Raw genomic sequence first — 22,100 nt, forward strand, 5'->3', positions numbered from 1 at the left:
TTTGTGCTTCTGCTGTGGTGTGGACTGTAAAATAAGCTTTTGATCTTCTTCAGACCTTTGATAAACTATGGTAAGACTAATTTATTTATTTATTATTATTATTATTATTATTATTATTAGTAGTAGTAGTAGTAGTATTATTAGTATTATTTTTATTTTCAATTTTCAAAAGTCAGAACCATTCCACATGGCTGGGCTAACAGCAAATGTTACTACCAGTTTTATCTTAGCTGCTGCCGTAAGTGACCCTCATTAATTTACAGCCTAAAAAGTGTCACGTCTGCTGTGGAAAAATAATCACACATCAGAATAAAAGGATATTTTCCACATAGTACATGCCTGTTACAGCAAGTTATTACTGTTGTAACTTAGCATGGAATCAAACCTGTGCCTCTCTACATAAGAACACCTACCAGTTGACAATTCAGCTATAGTGATGACCAGTGAAAACTTCCTCATTCAGGGATCAATGTGTAGTATCTGTTGGTAATAACAGCATGTTTCACTGTGAGGAAAGCTTTTCTTTCTTCCCAGAACAGGTCTAGAATACTGACAGGATCATTTTTGCATTATTTTTCAAGTATAATTTTTCTTTTTCTTGTTCCCGACTTCATCACCACCACCACTATCATCATCATTTAAGACTGATTATGTCTTTCAACGTTCAGTCTGGAGTATAGTCCCCCTTATAAAATTCCTCCATGATCCCCTATTCAGTGCTAACATTGGTGCATCTTCTGATGTTAAGCCTATTACTTCAAAATCATTCTTAACCAAATCCAGGTACCTTCTCCTTGGTCTACCCAGACTACTCCTACTCTCTACTGCTGAACTCATGAGTCTCTTGGGTAACCTTGTTTCTCCCTTGCGTGTACCATGACCCCACCATCTAAGCCTGTCTGCCCTGACTGCTACAACTATAGAGTTCATTCCCAGTTTTTCTTTGATTTCCTCATTGTGGACACCTTCCTGCCATTGTTCCCATCTACTAGTACCTGCAATCAACCTAGTTACTTTCATATCCGTAACCTCAACCTTATTGATAAGGTAACCTGAATCCACCCAGCTTTCACTCCCATACAACAAAGTTGGTCGAAAGATTGAACAGTGCACAGATAACTTAGTCTTGGTACTGACTTCCTTCTCGCAGAAGAGAGTAGATCGTAGCTGAGCGCTCACATCTTTAGCTTTGCTACACCTCGCTTCCAGTTCTTTCACTATGTTGCCATCCTGTGAGAATATGCATCCTAAGTACTTGAAACCGTCCACCTGTTCTAACTTTGTTCCTCCTATTTGGCACTCAATCCATTTATATCTCTTTCCCACTGACATTATTTTCGTTTTGGAGATGCTAATCTTCATACCATAGTCCTTACATTTCTGATCTAGCTCTGAAATATTACTTTACAAACTTTCAATTTAATCTGCCATCACAGCTAAGTCATCTGCATATACGAGACTGCTTATTTTGTGTTCACATATCTTAACCTCATCCAGCCAGTCTATTGTTTTCAACATATGATCCATAAATAATATGAACAACAGTGGAGACAGGTTGCAGCCTTGTCTTACCCCTGAAACTACTCTGAACCATGAACTCAATTTACCGTCAACTCTAACTGCTGCCTGACTATCCATGTAAAGACCTTTAATTGCTTGAAAAGTTTGCGTTCTATTCCATAATCTCATAGAACAAACAATAACTTCCTCCTAGGAACCCGGTCATATGCCTTTTCTAGATCTATAAAGCATAGATACAATTCCCTGTTCCAGTCGTAACACGTCTCCATTATTTGCTGTAAGCTAAAGATCAGGTCCTGACAAACTCTAAAAGGCCTAAACCCACACTAATTTGCATCAAATTTGTCCTCAACTAATACTAGCACTTTCCTTTCAACAATACCTGAGAAGATTTTACCCACCACGCTGATTAAAGAGATACCTCTGTAGTTGTTACAATCTTTTCTGTTTCCATGTTTAAAGATTGGTGTGATTACTGCTTTCGTGTAGTCTTATGGAACCTGTCCTGGCTCCCATGCCATTTCAATTATCCTGTGTAGCCATTTAAGACCCGACATTCCACTGTATTTGATGAGTTCTGACTTAATTTCATCCACCCCAGCTGCTTTATTGCACTGCAATCTGTTGACCATTTCTCCACTTCCTCAAATGTGATCCTGTTTCCATCATTCTTATCCCATTGTACATCGAAATCTGAAACAGTACTGATCGTATTTTCACCTACATTGAACAACTCTTCAAAATATTCCCTCCATCTGCCCAAGGCATCAACAGGATTCACCAGCAGTTTTCCTGACCTGTCCAAAATACTTGTCATTTCCTTCTTACTTCCCTTTCGAAGACTGCTAATTACACTCCAGAATGGTTTTCCAGCATCTTGACCCAAAGTCTCTAACTTGTTTCCAAAGTTTGCCCAAGATTTCTTCTTGGATGCTGCAATTATCTGTTTGGCTTTGTTTCTTTCTTCAACATAACTTTCTCTGTCTACCTGAGTTCTAGTATGTTGCCATTTTTGATACACCTTCTTTTTCCTTTTACAGGATGCCTTGACTATGTCATTCCACCAAGCTGTTTGCTTCATCCTACCTTTACACACTACTGTTCCAAGACATTCTTTAGCCACTTCTAGTACTGTGTCCCTGTACTTTGTCCATTCCTTTTCCAATGACTGTAATTGACTATATTCAACTAACTGGTACCTTTCTGAGATCACTGTTATGTACTTGTGCCTGATTTCCTTATCCTGAAGTTTCTCTACTCTTATCCTCCTACATATGGACCCGACCTCCTGCACTTTCGTCCTCACTATACGAATTTCACTGGAGATTAAATAGTGATCAGTGTCATCAAAGAATCCCCTGCATACACGTGTGTCCCTCACAGCCTTTCTGAATTCCTGATCTATTATTATATAATCAATGACAGATCTGGTTCCCCTGCCTTCCCAAGTATACCAGTGAATGTTCTTATGTTTAAAAAATGAGTTTGTGATTACTAAGCCCATACTGGCACAGAAATCCAGGAGTTGTTTCCTGTTCCTGTTGGCCTCCATAACCTTTTCATACCCTTCTGTTCGATTTCCAATCCTGGCATTAAAATCATCCATGAGCAGAACAGTGTCCTTGTCCTTTACTCTAACTACTACAGCACTGAGTGTATCATAAAAACTATCCATCTTATCTTGATCCGTCCCTTCACAATGCGAATATACTGACACAATCCTAATTTTCTTGCTAGACACTGTCAAATCTGTCCACATCAGTTGTTCGTTTACGTACCTTGATGCAACTATGCTGGTTTCCATTTCTTTCCTGATGTTCCCAACTTAATTAAAAAAACTGACTGTTGTGTTTCATTGATGTCAGTGCTTTACCTCTGGCTGTGATTTTCCACAACCACTATTTTTGCTGTAAAATGTAGATCGTTGAGATGCCATTGGAAGAATTGACAAAATTAAATTTGTTGTACAGTTCTCTTTATCTTTTTTTTTTTTTTTAGCATCAAGTGATTTACCAAGAAGGTAGTGCAAGATATTCAAATCCATGTTGTTGAGCTACAGATACACTTGCTGACATTTGATTCCCAACATTTACTGCATATGTTGTTATTCATAGTTATTGAATTATTCATAGTTATTATTCAGAGTGCACAGTGATTTAATTGCTTCTGTTTTGGACAGCAATACAAGAGCCTAGTAAGAGCTCTACATATTGAATATTTTCACGTAGAGGAAGGTCCCCCCTGCGGGTTCGGGGGTTAGAATAGGCCCGCGGTATTCCTGCCTGTCGTAAGAGGCGACTAAAAGGAGTCCCTCCCCCTCAAGGTGGTAGTTAGCGCCTGCGTCCGGAGACAGACGGTTTCACGACCCATATTTGCGTTCATTTTGGTTTTTCACTTCTTCTGGTTTCTTCCCTCCTTTGGTTGGTTCCTTTCTTTGTTCTTCTCCATCTCACTGTCTTACTTACTCTTCTCCTTGCCTTCTTCTCCTTCTCTGGTCTCCACTTCGGCGTTTGAGACAGTCTGTCCTTTCTTTCCCTCTCTCCTTTCTTTTTCCTCTTCTTCCTTCCTCCCTGTGCATGCCTGAAGGCCGACCCATGTGTTCACACACATAGCCGGTGACGGGGTAACACGTAATTCCCCGCCCTGGGTAGACAAGTAAGGCACGCACTTACCCCCTGGTAAAGGCCAGGCCTAGGGAGGGGTGATTGCCTGAGCTGACACCTTCCGACCATGCCGATTGGTCCCTCCGTCCGTTTCTCGGGAAGTGTGACCTGAGGTGTGAACAATCACCTAAGGCGGGAGTGCCCTCTGAGAGGGTCCCCACAAGGAAGGAGCGCGCCATTGGAGACGCTGGCAATCATGGGGGATTCCTCCGCAATGGATTTCTCTTCTTCTTCTCTCTCAACTTCTGGCCACAAACGGAAACTTGACCAGCCACCAGTGACAAAAGTACTACCGCCTGCCCCACAGTTCCTCGTAGTTTCTCGATCTGAGGACGGAAAGGATTTTTCCTCTGTCAACCCTTTCGTTATCCACAAGGGTGTAGATGCCATAGCCGGATCTGTCAAGTCTTGTACCAGGTTGCGTAATGGTACCTTGTTACTAGAAACTGAGAGCGCCTTTCAGCACAAAAACTGCTTCGGGCCACACTCCTGTACACGTTCCCTGTCCGGGTGGAGGCTCACCGCACTTTGAATTCGTCTCGTGGTGTGGTATATACTAGAACACTCGACGGATTGACTGACGAGGAGATTCAGTCTTTCCTCGCTGAGCAGAGCGTGACGGCTGTCCATAGGGTCATGAAAAAGGTCAACAATGACCTTGTACCGACCCGGACACTTTTCTTGACCTTTGATAGTGTTCAGCTGCCGTCGCGCATCAAAGCGGGCTACGAGGTTATTTCTGTTCGCCTTTATGTCCTGACACCTACGCGCTGCTACCAGTGTCAGCGTTTTAATCACACTCGCCAGTCTTGTTCCAATGCGGCTACATGTGTGACTTGTGGCAGGGATGCCCATGAGGGTGACCGTCCACCTCCGTCTCCTCATTGTGTGAACTGTCACAGTGATCATGCAGCATCCTCCTGCGACTGTCCCATCTACAAGGAAGAACGCTGTATCCAAGAAATTCGGATCAAAGAGAAAGTCTCCACCTCGGCTGCTCGCAAGGTATTCGCTAGTAGGAAGCCCATGTTGCTCCCAGCGGGGAAGTACAGTACTGTCCTCGCCTCTCCTCGAACTACCAGGGAGGTGACGACGCAGACATACGATCTGACCTTCAGCACTACGGTCGTCCGTTCGGCCAGTGCTAAGATCGCCCGGTCCATGTCTCCTCTTCCTCCCGTCGCCCCTCCGACACAAGCACCTTTATCAGCTTCTGCCAGGACCAAGACCCAGAAGTCAGAAGCAAGGGCCTTCAAGAAGGAACCGTCTCGTGCAGACCTTCTTCGTACCTCAAACCCTCAGCCACAACACGACCTTCCAAGAAGGCTCATAGGAAGCATAGTTCTCCTTCCCCGCCACGGCGCATTTCTCCTCCTGCGCCACCCAGCGGTTGCCGCCCCAGGCCCTCATCCGTTTCGCCTGGCCGCACCGCTGGTAGCCGAACATCTGGCCGTTCACCAGCGGAGGAAGCTCCCCCTCCCGGCTATCTTCACAAGATGGCCGATGAACCTATAAAACAAATGGACGATGACTGTCCGCCTCCTGCTAGCGGCGGCAGTGCTCGCTCGAAGCCGGGCCCTCAGCGGCCTTCGAGATGACCCCTTCTTGCATCTTCTTCTTCTTCTTCTTCTTCTTCTTCTTCTTCTTCTTCTTCTTCTTCTTCTCACGATGGCACTTATTCACTGGAATATTCGCAGCATTCGCTCAAACCGAAAGGACTTGAAATTGCTGCTCCACTTGCACCGTCTGCTCGTCGTAGCCCTCCAGGAAACGAAGCTACGCCCATTGATCAAATTGCCTTGGCACACTACACCTCTGTGTGTTTTGACTTACCCCCTGTGGCAGGTATTCCGGCTCATGGAGGTGTTATGTTGCTGGTCCGGGATGATATCTACTAAGATCCCATCACATTGCACACCGGCCTGCAGGCAGTTGCCGTCCGCATTACTCTCCCCACTTTTACATTTTCCATTTGTACCGTTTACACTCCATCGTCGTCTGCCGTTACCAGGGCAGACATGATGCAAATTATTGCTCAGCTACCTGCACCATTTTTGTTAAATGGAGACTTCAATGCTCACCATCCTCTTTGGGGCTCTCCAGCATCCTGTCCGAGGGTCTCCCTGTTAGCAGACGTTTTCAACCAGCTCAATCTTGTTTGCCTCAATACTGGCGCCCCTACTTTCCTTTCAGACACCTCTCACACCTATTCCCATTTAGACCTCTCTATATGTACTACCCAACTTGCACACCAGTTTGAGTGGTATGCGCTTTCTGATACATATTCGAGCGACCACTTCCCGTGTGTTATCCATCTCCTGCATCATACCCCCTCTCCGTGCTCAACAAGTTGGATCATCTCCAAAGCAGACGGGGGGCCTCTTCTCTTCCAGGGCGACCTTTCAGGATCAAACCTGCACAAGCTGCGATAGTCAGGCCGCACACCTCACGGAAGTCATTCTCACTGCTGCTGAATATTCCATCCCTCACACTACTTCTCCATGCCACGTACCGGTCCCCTGGTGGACCGCAGCATGTACAGACGCCTTATGTGCTCGTCGACGTGCTTTACGCACCATTAAACGCCACCCTACAGTGGCGAATTGTATTAATTATAAACGATTATGTGCGCAGTGTTGTCGTATTTTTAAAGAAAGCAAGAAAGCCAGCTGGGCTGCTTTCACAAGCACCTTCAACAGTTTTACTCCTTCTTGTGTTGTCTGGGGTAGCCTGTGCCGGCTATCTGGCACTAAGGTCCACTCACCAGTTTCTGTCTTGACAGTTGCGAATGATGTCCTTGTGGCCCCTGAGGATGTCTCCAGTTATCAACCCATCTCGCTTACCAGCTGTGTCTGTAAGGTGATGGAGCGAATGGTTAACTCTCGTTTGGTTTGGCTGCTCGAATCCCGACGCCTACTTACCAATGTACAATGTGGATTTCGTAGGCGCCGCTCTGCTGTTGACCATCTGGTTACCTTGTCGACCTTCATTATGAATAACTTCTTGCGGAAGCACCCGACCGCGGCTGTGTTCTTTGATTTGGAGAAGGCTTACGACACCTGTTGGAGGGCGGGCATTCTCCGCACCATGCATACATGGGGCTTTCGCGGTCTCCTCCCTCTTTTTATTCGTTCCTTTTTAATGGATCGACAGTTCAGGGTACTTGTGGGTTCTGTCCTGTCAGATACCTTTCGCCAGGAGAGTGGGGTGCCACAGGGCTCCGTTTTGAGCGTCGCTCTCTTCGCGATAGCGATCAATCCAATAATGGATTGTGTCCCAGATGATGTATCAGGCTCCCTTTTCGTGGACGATTTTACCATCTATTGCAGTGCGCAGCGTACATGTTTCCTGGAGTGCTGTCTTCAGCATTCTCTTGACCGTCTTTACTCCTGGAGTGTCGCCAATGGCTTCCGTTTTTCTGCCGAGAAAACGGTCTGTATTAACTTCTGGTGCTACAAAGAGTTTCTCCCACCGTCCTTACGACTCAGCCCTGTTGCTCTCCCATTCGTGGAGACAACAAAATTTTTGGGTCTTACATTTGACAGGAAACTTAGTTGGTCTCCACATGTGTCATATTTGGCTGCCCATTGTACCCGTTCTCTAAGTGTCCTCCGTGTTCTCAGTGGCATGTCGTGGAGAGCGGATCGAACCCTCCTACTTCACCTATATTGGTCGATCATCTGCTCCAAGCTGGATTATGGGTGCTTTGTATACTCCTCTGCACTGCCGTCCACCTGACGCCGCCTCAACTCCATACAACATTGGGGTTTACGGCTTGCGATCAGAGCGTTTTATACTAGTCCCGTCAAGAGTCTTCATGCTGAAGCCGGTGAATTGCCACTCACCTATCGGCGCGATATACTGCTTTGTCGTTGCGCCTGTCGGCTACTGTCAATGCCCGACCACCCACTGTATCGTTCCTTTTTTGACGACTCTCTCAACCGTCAATACGGGTTGTATGTCTCTGCCCTGCTACCCCCTGAAGTTTGCTTTCATCGCCTCCTTCAACACCTTGATTTTTCACTCCCTGCAACCTTTAGAGTGCGCGAGAGCCACATGCCACCTTGGCTCCAGGCTCAGGTTCGCATTCACCTTGACCTCAGCTCGCTACCAAAGGGCGTTACCCCCGGTTCGGTATACCACTCCCGTTTTGTCTAACTTCGTTCGAAGTTCATTAATGTGACCTTCATTTATACAGATGGCTCTAAGACCAATGACGGGGTCGGGTGTTCTTTTTTGGTCGGGGCACAAAGTTTCAAATACCGGCTACATGGCCATTGTTCGGTCTTCACAGCTGAGCCCTTTGCCCTCTACCAGGCTGTTCTTTACTTCTGCTGCCACTGACATTATGTTTATGTCATCTGCTCCGATTCTCTGAGCGCTATCCAGAACCTCAGTGATCCGTATCCGGTTTACCCTTTCGTGCACCAGATCCAACGCTCTCTTCAGCAGCTGGTGGACGACGGGTCTCCAGTTAGCTTTATGTGGGTTCCTGGCCATGTCGGTATCCCTGGGAATGAAGCTGCAGATGCCGCGGCCAAGGCTGCTGTCCTCCAGCCTCGGACGGCTTCTTGTTGTGTCCCTTCATCAGATTGTAGCACGGTCATTTGTCGGCGCATTTTATTGCTGTGGCATGCCGATTGGGCTGCACTTAGGGACAACAAGCTTTGGGCCTTGAAACCTCTTCCTGCAGCTTGGACGTCCTCCTCACGTCCTTCTCAGCGGGAGGAGGTCGTTTTGGCCCGGCTACGAATTGGACACTGCCGGTTCAGCCATCGCCATCTGCTGACAGCAGCGCCGGCGCCGTTCTGTCTATGTGGGCAATTGCTGACGGTCCACGTCATTTTAACGTCCTGTCCGGATTTTACTATGCTGCATCTTGATCTTGGCCTGCCATGTACTCTGGATGCCATTTTAGCGGATGACCCAGGAGCTGCTGCTTGCTTTCTTCATTTTATCAACTTGACACCTGTCTAAGGACGTTTGATTATGTTGTAGTTTTTTAATCCTATGCCTGTTAATACGTCTTTTATAGTGTTGTCCCTTTTAGTTGCTGTTTTAACCTTGTGCCTCGCGGTACATTCCTAAATTAGTCAGGGTGCTAATGACCATTGTAGTTGTGGGCCTTAAAACCACAAAAACACGTAGAGGAAGGTGTAAGTAGATGAATGACGAACACTAACTTCACTTAACAAAGGTTTATTCAGCACTTGCACATACAAGAGCACGGTGCGAACTGCCTCCAGCCAGAACACATATGGTATATATACAGTTACAGAACATTCCAGTACAATGCTTCTTGCCATTTGTGGATACTTCTAGAATTTACTTGAGCTGAATATAGAAATTAAAAATTTTCAGTTCAAGTAAGTTTAGAACTCACGTCCCTCCATGCAACAATCTAGTAATATAACCACTAGACTATGGCGGCTGCGCTGCTTGGCTGCTTCTGCGACATTGCTCCCTATTTAAGAGAACAGTGTATCAGTGTTACGTCCTCTTAGTCTGGGAATGAGTCATCGGTCGTGCATACTCCGACTCCCGATGATTGGTGTTCGCCCTGGCAGTGACCTCCTTAGAACTTCCCTTGCCGCTTTGTTCTTCATTGCCTTTCCGCTTGTTGCCTGTCACTGCAGCTTCGAATCTAGCCTGGGTTGCAGGATCCTTATAGGGCTTCATTCAAAGGACGTGGACCGTATCTCTGATCTTTCGTCGTCTTGTGTCAGGGTCGAAATCTTCAACTTCATATGTAACATCAGACAGGTGTCTTACAACCTTATAAGGTCCAAAGTAGTGCCTGAGGTGATTCTCAGAGAGTCCAAACGTCTGAACAGGAGTGAAGATCCAGACGAGGTTACCAGCCTGGTAGACAACAGGGTGGTGGCTCGTGTTGTACCATCTTGAGCCTGCAGCTTGCAGAGTCAAGCTAACTGTAGAGCTTCCTCAGCTCTGGTTAATACCTGGCTGACGTAGTCGTCGTCCACATCACCAGGATATAACAGAAACACAGTGTCCATCGTCGTTGTCACCTCACGCTCATACACCAGGAAAACTGGCATAAATCCTGTGGTGTCTTGTTTGGCGGTGTTGCAGGCAAATGTCACGAAAGGTAGCACCTCATCCTAGTTGCTCTGGTCAACATTGACGAACATTGATAGCATGTTGGCCAAGGTCTTATTAAGGCATTCCAGTGAGCCTGTTAGTTTGTGGATGGTAGGCAGTCATCATGGGATGAGTAATGTTGCACTGATGGTTTATCACTGTCACAAGATTTAATTGACAAACTTTTCTTTTATCCGTAATTAACAACCTTGGGGCACCGTATTTTAACATAATGTCTTCTACAATGAATTTGGCTGCCTTGAATGCTTCGGCTGTTTTCATGGCTTTTGTAATGGCATAGCATGTCAAATAATCAGTGGAAACAATAATCCATCTGTTGCCACTAACAGACGTTGGAAATGGTCTGAGGAGGTCAATCCCAACACACTGGAAAGGCATTTGGGCTGGTGGAATTGGTATGAGTTGGTCAGGTGGTTTCTGAGGAACTGCCTTTCTCCTCTGGCACTTTCGACAGTGTGACACACAGTAATGGACACTCCTGAAAAAACCTGGACAGAAAAATCTCTTGCAGATTCTATCGTATGTCTTAATGAAGCCTAAATGTCCGGCCTCAGGTGTGTCATGGAATTTCTGTAGAACATCTAAACGCATGTGTTTAGGAATCACTGGTAGCCACCTCTTTCCAAAAGTGCCAAAGTTTTTGTTGCAATGTAATCCATTAATCACCTTACACATCGTTTGACCGATTTAAGGCAATCATAATTTGAGATATCTTGGCGCCCTTCTTCTGCTCAGCAGAGAGATCCTGGAGTGCAGCGAGACAGTCAAAGTCTTGATGGTCTTGCAAAGGGTTTCGTGAGATACAGTCGGCATCTTGGTGTTTTCTTCCTCTTTTGTACACTATGGTAATGTCAAACTATTGAAGATGTAGTGACCACCTGGCAAGTCATCCTGTTGGACCCTTAAGACCTGTCAACCAACAAAGTGAATGATGGTCTGTAACAATTGTGAAGAGAGATACTGTTGAAATTTGCACATGGCCCAGATCACAGCAAGACATTCTCTTTCTGTAGTTGAGTAGTTTTTGTCAGCTTTTGTAAGTGTCCTAGAAGCATAGGCTATAACCTTCTCTTTTCCGTCCAAAATCTGCACCAGAATAGTGCTGATCCCGTACCCACTTGCATCTGTGTGTAGTTCTGTAGGTGCTCTCTTATCATGCAGACCAAGTACAGGGTCAGTTGTCAAATCTTTTCACAGCACATCAAAAAAGTCATGTTGGCACCACCCCAGGTAAATTTAGCATCGACTTTTAACAACGCTTGGAGTGGCCTGGCTTTGATACAAAAGTCTTTGATAAACTGACGGTAATAAGAACACAATCCGAGGAAGCTTCTCACGTCTCTAATACTTTTAGAAATAGGAAATTCCATTGTAGCTCTCACCTTTTCTGGGTCTGGCCACACACCTGTGTTTGACACAAGGTGTCCAAGTATTTTGATATCTTTTGCTCCAAAGAGACACTTTATTGGATTAAGTTTCATTCCACCTTGTTGGAGACACTTACGAACAGCCCTCAGTCTTTTTGTGTGCTCATCAAATGTCTCTGAGTACACTATAATGTCATCTGAATAACAAAGACACATCATCCACTTCAGGTGCCTTAGAAGATTATCCATCAATCGTTCAAAAGTTACTGGTGCATTACTCAAACCAAATAGCATTACCTTAGACTCATACAGGCCCTCAGGGGTGATGAATGCAGTTTTCTCACGATTCGCCTCATCTGCTTCGATTGGCCAGTATCCGGAGTACATGTCCATGGTTGAGGAAAACTTAGCCCCTTTCAGACAATCTAGTGTATCGTCAATTCATGGAGGAGGGTAAACGTCCTTTTTATTTATCTTATTAAGCTTCCTGTAATCAACACAAAAGTGCCAACTGCCATCCTCCTTTCTAACGAGAACCACTGGTAACAACAATGGGTTCTGTGAAGGCTGAATGATGTCATTCATCATAATTTCCTCTACCTCGGCACGAATTATTCAACGTTCCGTTGCTGACACACGATATGCTCTTTGGCTTAATGGTTGATGGTTTTCAGTGCTGATCCAGTGCTTCACCATCGATTTGTCTGATTTGCTCTTCACCTGTGGAATGAAGCATTCAGAGAACTCTTGAAGAATGGCAAGTAGCTTCTTCTGTTGTTCCTTATTGAGATTTGGTGATAGTCGAGCTAGAAGATCTTGTCTCATAGTGGTAGCGCTAATTTCGCCCACAGACTTGGCATGGAAGGTTTCTATGATGCTCAGCTGTTCTGCAATTAACGGCTCAGCATTTGCTATGCACATGTGTCTTGGAAGGATCTGCGGTTCTCGGCTACAGTTAACTATTCACAATTCACCGAATCCATTCTTAAATTAAACGACAAGGCTGGGATAACCAAGTTATTCTTCAGTGGTATACTTCTCTTGCATTCCACTACAATATCCGTGGGTTGATGCATGGCATGACACATGACAATTACCTTTCTAGTGCTGACTGCAGGAATGATCACTTCATCCAGCACACATAGTCTCCACACATGCGGATGTGCATCTTCCTGTCCACAGTATCTCATCTCGTCTAGCATAATATTCGAGTGTCCACAAACTATAATTGCTTGAGGAGCTTTCAGGAAGTCCCATCCGAGAATGACGTCATGAGTACACTCTTGTAAGACGCTGTGTATGGCCACTTATACTCACACGAATGGTAAATCTTCCTGTAGGTTTTATATATTTCCCATTAGCCACCTTTGGCAAAGATGTTTTATTGTCAGCGAATACAGTTTTCTGCAACTAGCGACGGTACTTCTCCGAAATGACTGAATATGATGCTCCAGAATCCACAAGAGCTTGGCCTGGTCGGCCATCCATGAGGATGTCAATGTAGTTTCCTATCATTTTTCTCTTCGGTGGCCTCACCTCCAAGGAAGGCTGCAGCCTTTAGTTTTCCATGTTGTGGTAGCTAGGTGATTGGCTGGAGCTTCTAAACAGCGATGGAGATCTTGATCAGTGTGTTGAGGAGCACCCTCTCCAGCAGCTAGCTTGCAGAGATGGTGACCTATGTCATCCTGCACCCACATCTTCTTGTTCATCTTCGTCGTCCTGAGAGATTGGGTTCAATGTCTGTTCCACTTCCTCCCTTATGAGTTCTTGAAGCGTCTCAGTTTTGTGCTTGCTGTGCAATCCAAGAGCCTTCTAAACTTCCTCTCTCACTATCTAATGAAGAACACACTGCTTGTTTACAATTCAGAAACTTCAAGAGCCTTCAAGAAGTGTAAGTCCAGAAGAGCAGATTACATGTGATGTGGAGCTCCAACAACAACTCTTAGGTGACATGTGATCTTTTATGTGATTGGATCAATGAAGTGTTTCCTCTTTCGGTGAAAAAAATTCATTTGAGATGAATCTCCAGTCCATATCTTGCTTGTTATGGGTAATGCTCTGGCCCATTCTCCAGGCCTACAAGACCATCTCCTTGAAGAATTTCAGTTCAGTAAGATCCATATTCTGTCTCCCAACACCACACCATTACTCCAGCCAATGGACAAGCAGATTACTTTTAATTTTAAGAAGCTGTACATTAAAGCACTCTTGGAGCATTGCTTTGAGTTGACTGAGGCTACTAATCTCACTCTCAGAGAGTTTTGGAAGTATCAGTTCAACATTGTTGTTGCGTCAAGATGAGTGGAAAGGTGTGGAAAGGGCTTACCAAGAGAGCTCTCACTTCTGCTTGGAAGCAGCTATAGCCAGAATGGATTGTTGAATGTGACTCTGAGACATTTTAGTCAGTACCTATGGAGCGTGTAGTCAACAAGATTGTCTCTTTGGCCAAGAGCATGGGACTAGAAGTGGATAACATTGATACCAGTGAGCCTGTGGAAGATCACAACCATGAAATGACCACCAAAGAACTTACGGAGTTGCAGTGTGTTTCCCAGCAGGAAGTTGTGGAGGGGAGTTCTTCAAAGGAGGAGGAGGAGGAGGAGGAGGAGGAGGTGGTGGTGGTGGTGGTGGTGGTGGTGGTAACAGCAAAGTAGCAGTCTTCTATTGCAATAAGGGACATGCTGAAAGCATGGGAATCAATTGCATCATCCACTGAAAATCATCACCCCCAATAAAGCAGTGGCTATGCACACTAAAAGTTTATTTGACAATAACGTTGTGTTGCATCTTGAAGCACTGGCAGAAACAAAGGACTATAGATAGCTTCTTAATAATAATAATAAAAAAAGTTACGTATTGTGAATAATGAAGTACATTATACTGTATGTGTAATTGTCTTTGAATAAAAGGCATGAATAAGATATAACTTTTAGTACTTTTTTCATGCATAGAACACAGTATCGTATTTTACATTGATTTATGTGGGATAAATTGTTTCAGTTAACAAGTGTTTTCACACCAAGTAAGATTCTGGGACGAATTATGCCCGCTATGCGATGTTCTACTGTGTTATGGAAAGGACAGATTGCTACTCACAGTCACAACAAAAAGACTACTAAACATGTAAGCTTTTGGCCAGAAGGCCTTCTTCTGAAACAGACAATATGCACACATTCATGCCAATGCAGCTCACACAGCTGTGACCACTGGCTCTGGTCCCGGGAGCCAGAGATAGTAGTCATGTGTGTGTGAGCTACGTTTTGTATGGATGTGTGTGTATGTTGTCTATTTCGGAAAAAGGCCTTCTGACCAAAAGCTTGTGTGTTAAGTAGTCTTTTTGTTCCTCCTGTTCATAGCTCAACATCTCTGCTATATGGTTAGTAGCAATGTATCATTTTCATAATACAGATATTACAGTATTATAAATTACAAGATGAAAACAATAAACAAATCTGATGAAAGGGCCCACACACTTTTGCGCGTGCGCATGCACACAGGTAATTAGAAAGATAGTTAACTGATTTGGGCTAGCATTTCCTGTCTTGGATAACCACACACTTGCACAAACAACCACAGAGACAGCCTAATGCATCCACTTGAGACTGTGGTGGCACTGAGTGTTTGAGAGGCTAGCTGGAGTGGGGGTAAAGTGCTGTTTAGTGGTCAATGGCAAGGGTAAGATTTATGGGGCGAGATAAATTCAGGAATTACTGTTAAGGTCATGAATAGCTTTTTGGTCTATTATGTGATTTTGGGCTTACTGGAACTGCCTTCATCACACATTATATCCTCCGACCTTGAAATATTCAAGAACATTCTTCGCTAGAGCTTTGACTACTTATTTGAGCACCATAAGACTAGGGGCATCCTACCCTCCCCACCTAAAATTATAATCTGTTGCCCAAGCAAGGTATTCTAGTTCATCCTTACATTGATTCTACACCCAGTCTGAACTATACAGATCATCATGCTATTGACAAACAAAATGCAAGAACTGTTCTGTACACTCACCACCACCTTTTTACACAGTACATACCAGCTTTGTTGCAGTTACTGTGCAGTTTTGTATGTGTGGATGACCACTAACAAGTGGCCTGCCCACATGAATGACCACCATCAAACTGTGACAAACTTCAGATATGACTGTGCAGTTGCTGAACATAAGGCATAACACTTCATCATGGACTTGCAGCTTGAAACCACAGCCATTTTACTCCATGAAAGACTATTGACACAGAAACTCATAAAATTGATGGGTTAAGTAATAACATGAAAAGCATGGTAACTGTCAAAATGTAAGTAATGTCTTTTGTTAGTGGGTTTGATGTGGATGGATGTGTGTAGCTGGTCTTGGGTGAGGATGAGATCAACACCAAGGAAAGTGGCATGGGATTTGGAATAGGACCATGTGAAATTTAATTGGGAGAAGGTATTTAGAGATTCCAGGAACTTTAACATGTCAGCCTCACCATGACTCCATATGGTGAAGATGTCATCAATGTATCTAAACCAAACATGGGGCTTTCCTGGGACCCATAATTCTTCTGCCCCTGCTGTTGCCCCTCCCATCTCTGTTACATGAAGTGCACTTAGCTTTTCACTCTTATTAACTTGTGCACAGTGTTTTAGTAGTAATCTCTGTCTTGTATATTATCCTGTCTTCCACATTTAAGCTCTGATATGCTCGAATCACGTCCAGTGCAGTGCCCAACAACCAGTCTTTGTTTCTCATTCCGTCCAGTAAGTCCCCCTGACCCAGGGTTCTGGGTGACTTTTCTAAACTGTACCTCTTTCCCTAAAACTCCACAGTTCTTTTCCTTCACCCCTCATCCTTCCCCTTCAACTCTTCCATCAGAAGGAGGAGACACTGGCTCCGGAAGTTCGTAAAAGTTAAATCCTTTTGTATGTGTGTATCCCCCTGCCATTGCTTAGTGAGTACATTTTTTATCTGTCCATTTACATTGTAGTTAATAGTAAGTATTATAACACCATAATCTTTCATAAAGTTAAATTTTGACATCTTGGATATTCGGGAATCCAGCCAGATGTTTGCGTTGTTCTCACACGATATTTCAATAGCGTGCCTCGCTTTCTTCTTCAGGTGCTACCTGAGACTGGTCCTTGGGTCGATCAAGTCCAGTATTTATGCCTGGAAGTAGCTGGGCGTTCCCTAATCGGTCTGTGCCGAGTTGAGTGTTCCGTCTGTGGTCCACGCCCACCAGACTCTGCTTTAATGGACCCCTTCAGTCGCGGATGTTCTGACTGCCGTCCATGCCCATTTTGGTCATCCTCAATGGTTGTGGTCATCATCCGAGGTGTGTCAGACCTGATCTGAGATGTTGGATACTCTGTCTCATGACTGGGTGGCGATGGGCAGCCCTCTATCATCAGTGGTGGCCAACCTATTTATGGAAAGGTTTGACGAGGAGGCTCCCTCTTCAGTCACATATCAATCCAAGTCCTTTTTTAGGTATGTGGATGATACCTTATCATCTGGCCCTATGGTAGGGTCAAGTTAGATGAATTCCTACTACATCTGAACTCTTGCCATCCAGACATTCAATTCACAGTGGAAATGGAGAAGGATGGACTACTTTCGTTCTTGGATGTTCTAGTGAAGAGAAAGGCAGATGACACCTTTGGACACAGTGTGTACCGCAAATCTACACACACTAACTTATACCTACAAGCCAGCAGTTGCCACCATCTGGCACAGAAGAATGGAGTGCTCAAAACGCTGGTCCACAGAGCACAAACTCTCTCAGATCCTGATAGTTTGACCACAGAGATAGAACACTTACGATCAGTGTTCGGCAGGAATGGGTACTCCTCTAGACATATTCAGAAGGCACTTCAACCTGCCAATCATCCAAAGGATCCAGAAGAAGAACCAGAAGAGGCAAATTAGATGGCATACTTGCCATACGTCCGACTTATCTCTGCCAAAATCAGCAGGATTGTCCAGAATATGACATCAAGAGCATATTGTGCCAAGCCACCAAAATTGGGGCTATGCTGGAGAACGTAAAAATGACCTGGGGCTATGCAAGCCAGGTATTTACAACATACCAGTGGGGGTGTCGTACATTGGCCAGACCACCAAAACTGTGGACATCAGGTGTAAAGAACACCAGAGACATACCAGACTCATACAGGCAACTAAATTAGCCATAGCAGAGCATTGTCTGGAACTTGGTCATTCAATGGATTATAGTGACACCAAGATTGTGACACAGACCTCAAGATTTTGGGACAGTGTCATTAAAGAAGTCATTGAGATTAAGGTCACAGACAATCTAATCAACTGTGACTTGGGATGCCAAATCAGCACTCCCTGGAATCCAGCACTTGAGCTTGTGAAAACTCAACGCAGGACACTCCGGGATTCTACAAGAAATAGAACTGGAGACCGAGAGAACAGCCTTGAGACAAGGTGTTGGACATTAGAGACCAGATTTGACACACCCCAGATCATGAACTCGACTTCAGAAGACAGACAGGCTGGGCGTGGATGGCGGTCGGAACTCCGGTGACCAGAGAGGGCCAATGTAGCTGCGTCCGGCGAGCGCGGACCGCAGACAGAATACACGACGCGGTGCGGACCGATTATGGAGCCCCCAGCACAAAACAGAAGTGTAAATCATAGTAACAGTCATGAGACAGAGTACCCAACATCTCATATTGGGTCTGACACACCTCAGATGACGACCACAACCATTGAGGATGGCCAAAATGGGCATGGACGGTAGTCGGAACATCCGCGATTGAAGGGGTCCATTAAAGCAGAGTCTGGCTGGCGCGGACCACAGACGGAACACTCAACTCGGCACAGACCGATTAGCGAACGCCCAGCTACTTCCAGGCATAAATACTGGACTTGATCGACCCAAGGACCAGTCTCAGGTAGCACCTGAAGAAGACAGCGAGGCATACTGTTGAAATATCGTGTGAGAACAACGTGAACATCCACCTGGTTTCCCAAATATCCAAGATGTCAACAAATTGCTGAGAAAGCATGAAGAATTACAAGTTAAATTTTGCTTCTTTTCTAATCCATCCTCCAAATTGTAGGACACGTAATGTAACAATAGAAATGCACATATGGGTTTTCCAAAGATATTGAGGTATTCTTATTTAAGGACATGTGGACCTGTATTTAAATGGTAGGGGCCTTGCCCCTCGCCCCTTGCTATGGTACCCAGTGGCACCAGCCACAACTCACATGAAAACTATAATGTGTGAGTCACAGAAAGCAATGCTCACGCAGTCCGTAGCAGCCATGTGAGATTTTAAAGTATGACCCCATACCACCAGGAGGCACACCAAGAGCTATGGACCACCAGGTACCTCACGAGCCAACAGCAAGAGGTCGCTGGCTGTGTCATGAGAGCACACCTACATCTGGTCACGAATCACTAGGAGGCAGCATGTCTCTTCCTGGATAACAGCTATTTAAGGAAACCCAGGAATCACTGGGGACAGTTACCAGTGGCTACGGTCGCAGGTTCGAATCCTGCCTCAGGCATGGATGAGTCTGATGTCCTTACGTTAGTTAGGTTTAAGTAGTTCTAAGTTCTAGGGGACTGATGACCTAAGATGTTAAGTCCCATAGTGCTCAGAGCCACAGTTACCAATGATGAGAACTGGCTGTCTCATGTGCTGACTGCTTGCAGTCCCTGAATTAAGCTCTCATCAACATGCCATCAGTAATGACAGCAGAACACAGAGAATTAGGCTTCTTTTTGGAAAAGAGCTTTCTTCAAGTGTTGGTAATTTCAGTGTTTAGTTATGCTTCCAGGGAGTTAGGTGGACCAAATCCACAGTGTTGTATTTTTACTGGAACCGCTAAAGAGGCAGAGTTAATTTGTAATTATAAATTGTGACAAACAGATTTTTTTGTTTTTAGAAGGACAATAAAGAAACTATTGTACTCATATTCGGACTCTCTTTCAATCAGGAAAAATAGACAGATTTTTCACCTTTTTTGTTTGTCAGCATAGTGTCTTCCCCTCCCCACTTGCTTCTCAGCTATTTCCAATCATTGACAGAACACATTTCATTTTTTTAGATCAATATGACAAATTTTACTGATGATCATATGACCAGATGGGTTCCATCAAAATTTGTGATTGGATTGGTGCTTCCTTGGTAGAAGGGGCATTGTATGTTGTCTTGGATGGAGAGTCATCAACAGAAATAGAAGTAACTTAAGGTATACACTAGCAGGGAAGTGTAGTGCAATCTCTGCTGCTCATGTTGTCTATTTATGACCTGACAGGTAATATAAATAGTAACGTTAGACTTTCTGCAGGTCATGCATCCACTATTCCTGTAAGAGAAGCTACAAAATAGTCAGCCAGATACTGATAAGATTTCAAAGTGGTGAAAACATTTTCAACTTCCATTAAATGTGCAGAATTGTAAAATTGTTGACTCTGCAAAATGCTGAAAAATAGTATCCTATTACTGCAACTTCAGTGAGCTGCAATTGGAAAGAACTCGTACGGATACTTGGGTGTAACGGTTTGTGGCAATATGTGAAGGAATGATCACATAGGCTCACTCATAGCTTAAACAACAAGCAGACTTAGAATAATTAGGATCACTTCCATAAGGACTGTGAAGGCAAATTAAAGTGTGGACAGAGGCATTTAAACAGTCATTCTCTCCATGCACCATATGCACTTGGAACTGGAAGAAATCTTAACATGTGACAGCATACCCACTCTTCCTACTTTTGATTACGTATCTAAAGGGAATGTCAGATTAATGGAAACTGATCTGAAGCTAAATTTCATAAATTGGCAAAGTGTAAAAAATAAAACAAGTTTCTAATTAACGTGACTGAGAAACCTCTGCATGACTGCAGTTAAAGCTCAAAAATAACATACTGAAGTCTTCCAGGAGACAATCCAAAATGTAACTAATTTTTAGCTGTGGAATTGTCCAGATGTGTACATGAAAGCTTTCATGGATAATTTTTGTCTGTCATTTTGTGGCAGATTTCAAAAACATATATTCTAAGGCTAGAATATAAATATTCTGATCTATTGTACTATAAACCATGATTTCTAAATACCTTGTATCCTTTCATTTCTCTTATATAACAGTTATGTGTCGCACAGTAGTATGATTCTTTAGATTGATTTCATGCATCCACAGGAGCAGCACATATAATGTGTTCAGTCTGTGTTTGTGCAGGGGTGTGGTGGGCAGTGGTTTGCATCCATGTGTATACGTATAGATTCATCCTAAAGCTAGCAAACTTTTATTCCTTTTGTGTACCTCAATGCTTCTGCTTTTCGATGAGTTGTTACCTTTACTCCTAAACTAATTACATTCTGCCACAGTTTTTTGTACCATATGTATGGAAGAACAGAGAGAGAGAGAGCATGATTTGATTACTTCACCACTCACTGTTACATATTATATTCGTAGGATTCAATGTAATTTCCTTTTCTGTTACTGTGTTCCAGTTTCATTCTATCTATTGCTGAACATTGCTGAAGATACAAAAGTGGAGGACAAAATGAGGAAAAAGAATATTTGTGGAATGCTTACAAAAAGTCTTGATAGAGACAACTGTGACCTTCTAATATTAGTTGTCACATTCCTGAAGAAGCTGTCAATCTTTAGAGAAAACATCATTGATATGGTAATGTATTTTGTAATAATATATTTAAGGTATCATGTGATGATTGTAGCCCACTTGTCAGCTATGTATTGACTGATAGTGACTTTCTCTGGATTGAATAACAAAGATATCATTTTTGTTTTTGGCTCTAATTGTTGAGTACACTTGTGGAAGAATTATACTCTGCGTACTGCTTCAGGCTATACGTAGGTGGTCAGAGCCCTGCAACTGGGGCATCCTGTGCTGTGTTTGCATGTTCTCTTGACCTGTTTTTGAGAGTGAAGTGGTAAGTTTCACAAGCAAGCAGTGCACCGCACATAACCTGGAGATAAGCAGCAATGTGGTGGTTGCAACCTTTAGGATAGTGCACCTGTGCTTTGTGCCTCATAAAAATTGCATAACAAAGTAGGCTGCTCTTTGTGCATCGAGCTTTTTTTCCTGAGAATGAGCTTTATGTGGGGATTACGACAGAGGAGTTACTGCTCATTACTTATTTTATGACAATATATTAACACTGTTCAGTGAAATAAAATACAGTATTCAGAAACAGATTATGCAGTGCTACTGAACGTTGCAATGTTTGATGGCTAAGGTTGTTTGGATTTAGACAAATTCACTTTATATGAATAAGGTAACAGCTCCCCACTATTGTAATCTTATTCTTGGCTCTGATTTTGTTTCTACTTTCTGACGACTTCCTTATTTGCCTTACATCTGGGTATGAATCTTCCTCCCAAAGCTTTCACTGTTTAATTTTCTGCATTCATTTAATTTGTTTCATGTTAGTGTATC

The 22,100-nt window shown here is 43.9% G+C and overlaps 1 protein-coding gene across 3 annotated transcripts in view; it reads left to right on the forward strand.

Annotated features, from left to right (window-relative positions):
* The window catches only part of LOC126365890 (kinesin-associated protein 3-like), a 190,905-nt gene that overhangs the window by 31,666 nt on the left and 137,139 nt on the right, over positions 1-22,100 (forward strand). For all 3 annotated transcript variants that reach the window (XM_050008605.1, XM_050008603.1, XM_050008604.1), the window contains exon 7: positions 21,151-21,329. In XM_050008605.1, the coding sequence (XP_049864562.1) occupies positions 21,151-21,329 (179 nt within the window). The remainder of the gene's footprint in view (positions 1-21,150; positions 21,330-22,100) is intronic.

This window comes from Schistocerca gregaria, chromosome 4 (assembly GCF_023897955.1).
Source record: "Schistocerca gregaria isolate iqSchGreg1 chromosome 4, iqSchGreg1.2, whole genome shotgun sequence".
Classification (NCBI taxonomy): domain Eukaryota; kingdom Metazoa; phylum Arthropoda; class Insecta; order Orthoptera; family Acrididae; genus Schistocerca; species Schistocerca gregaria.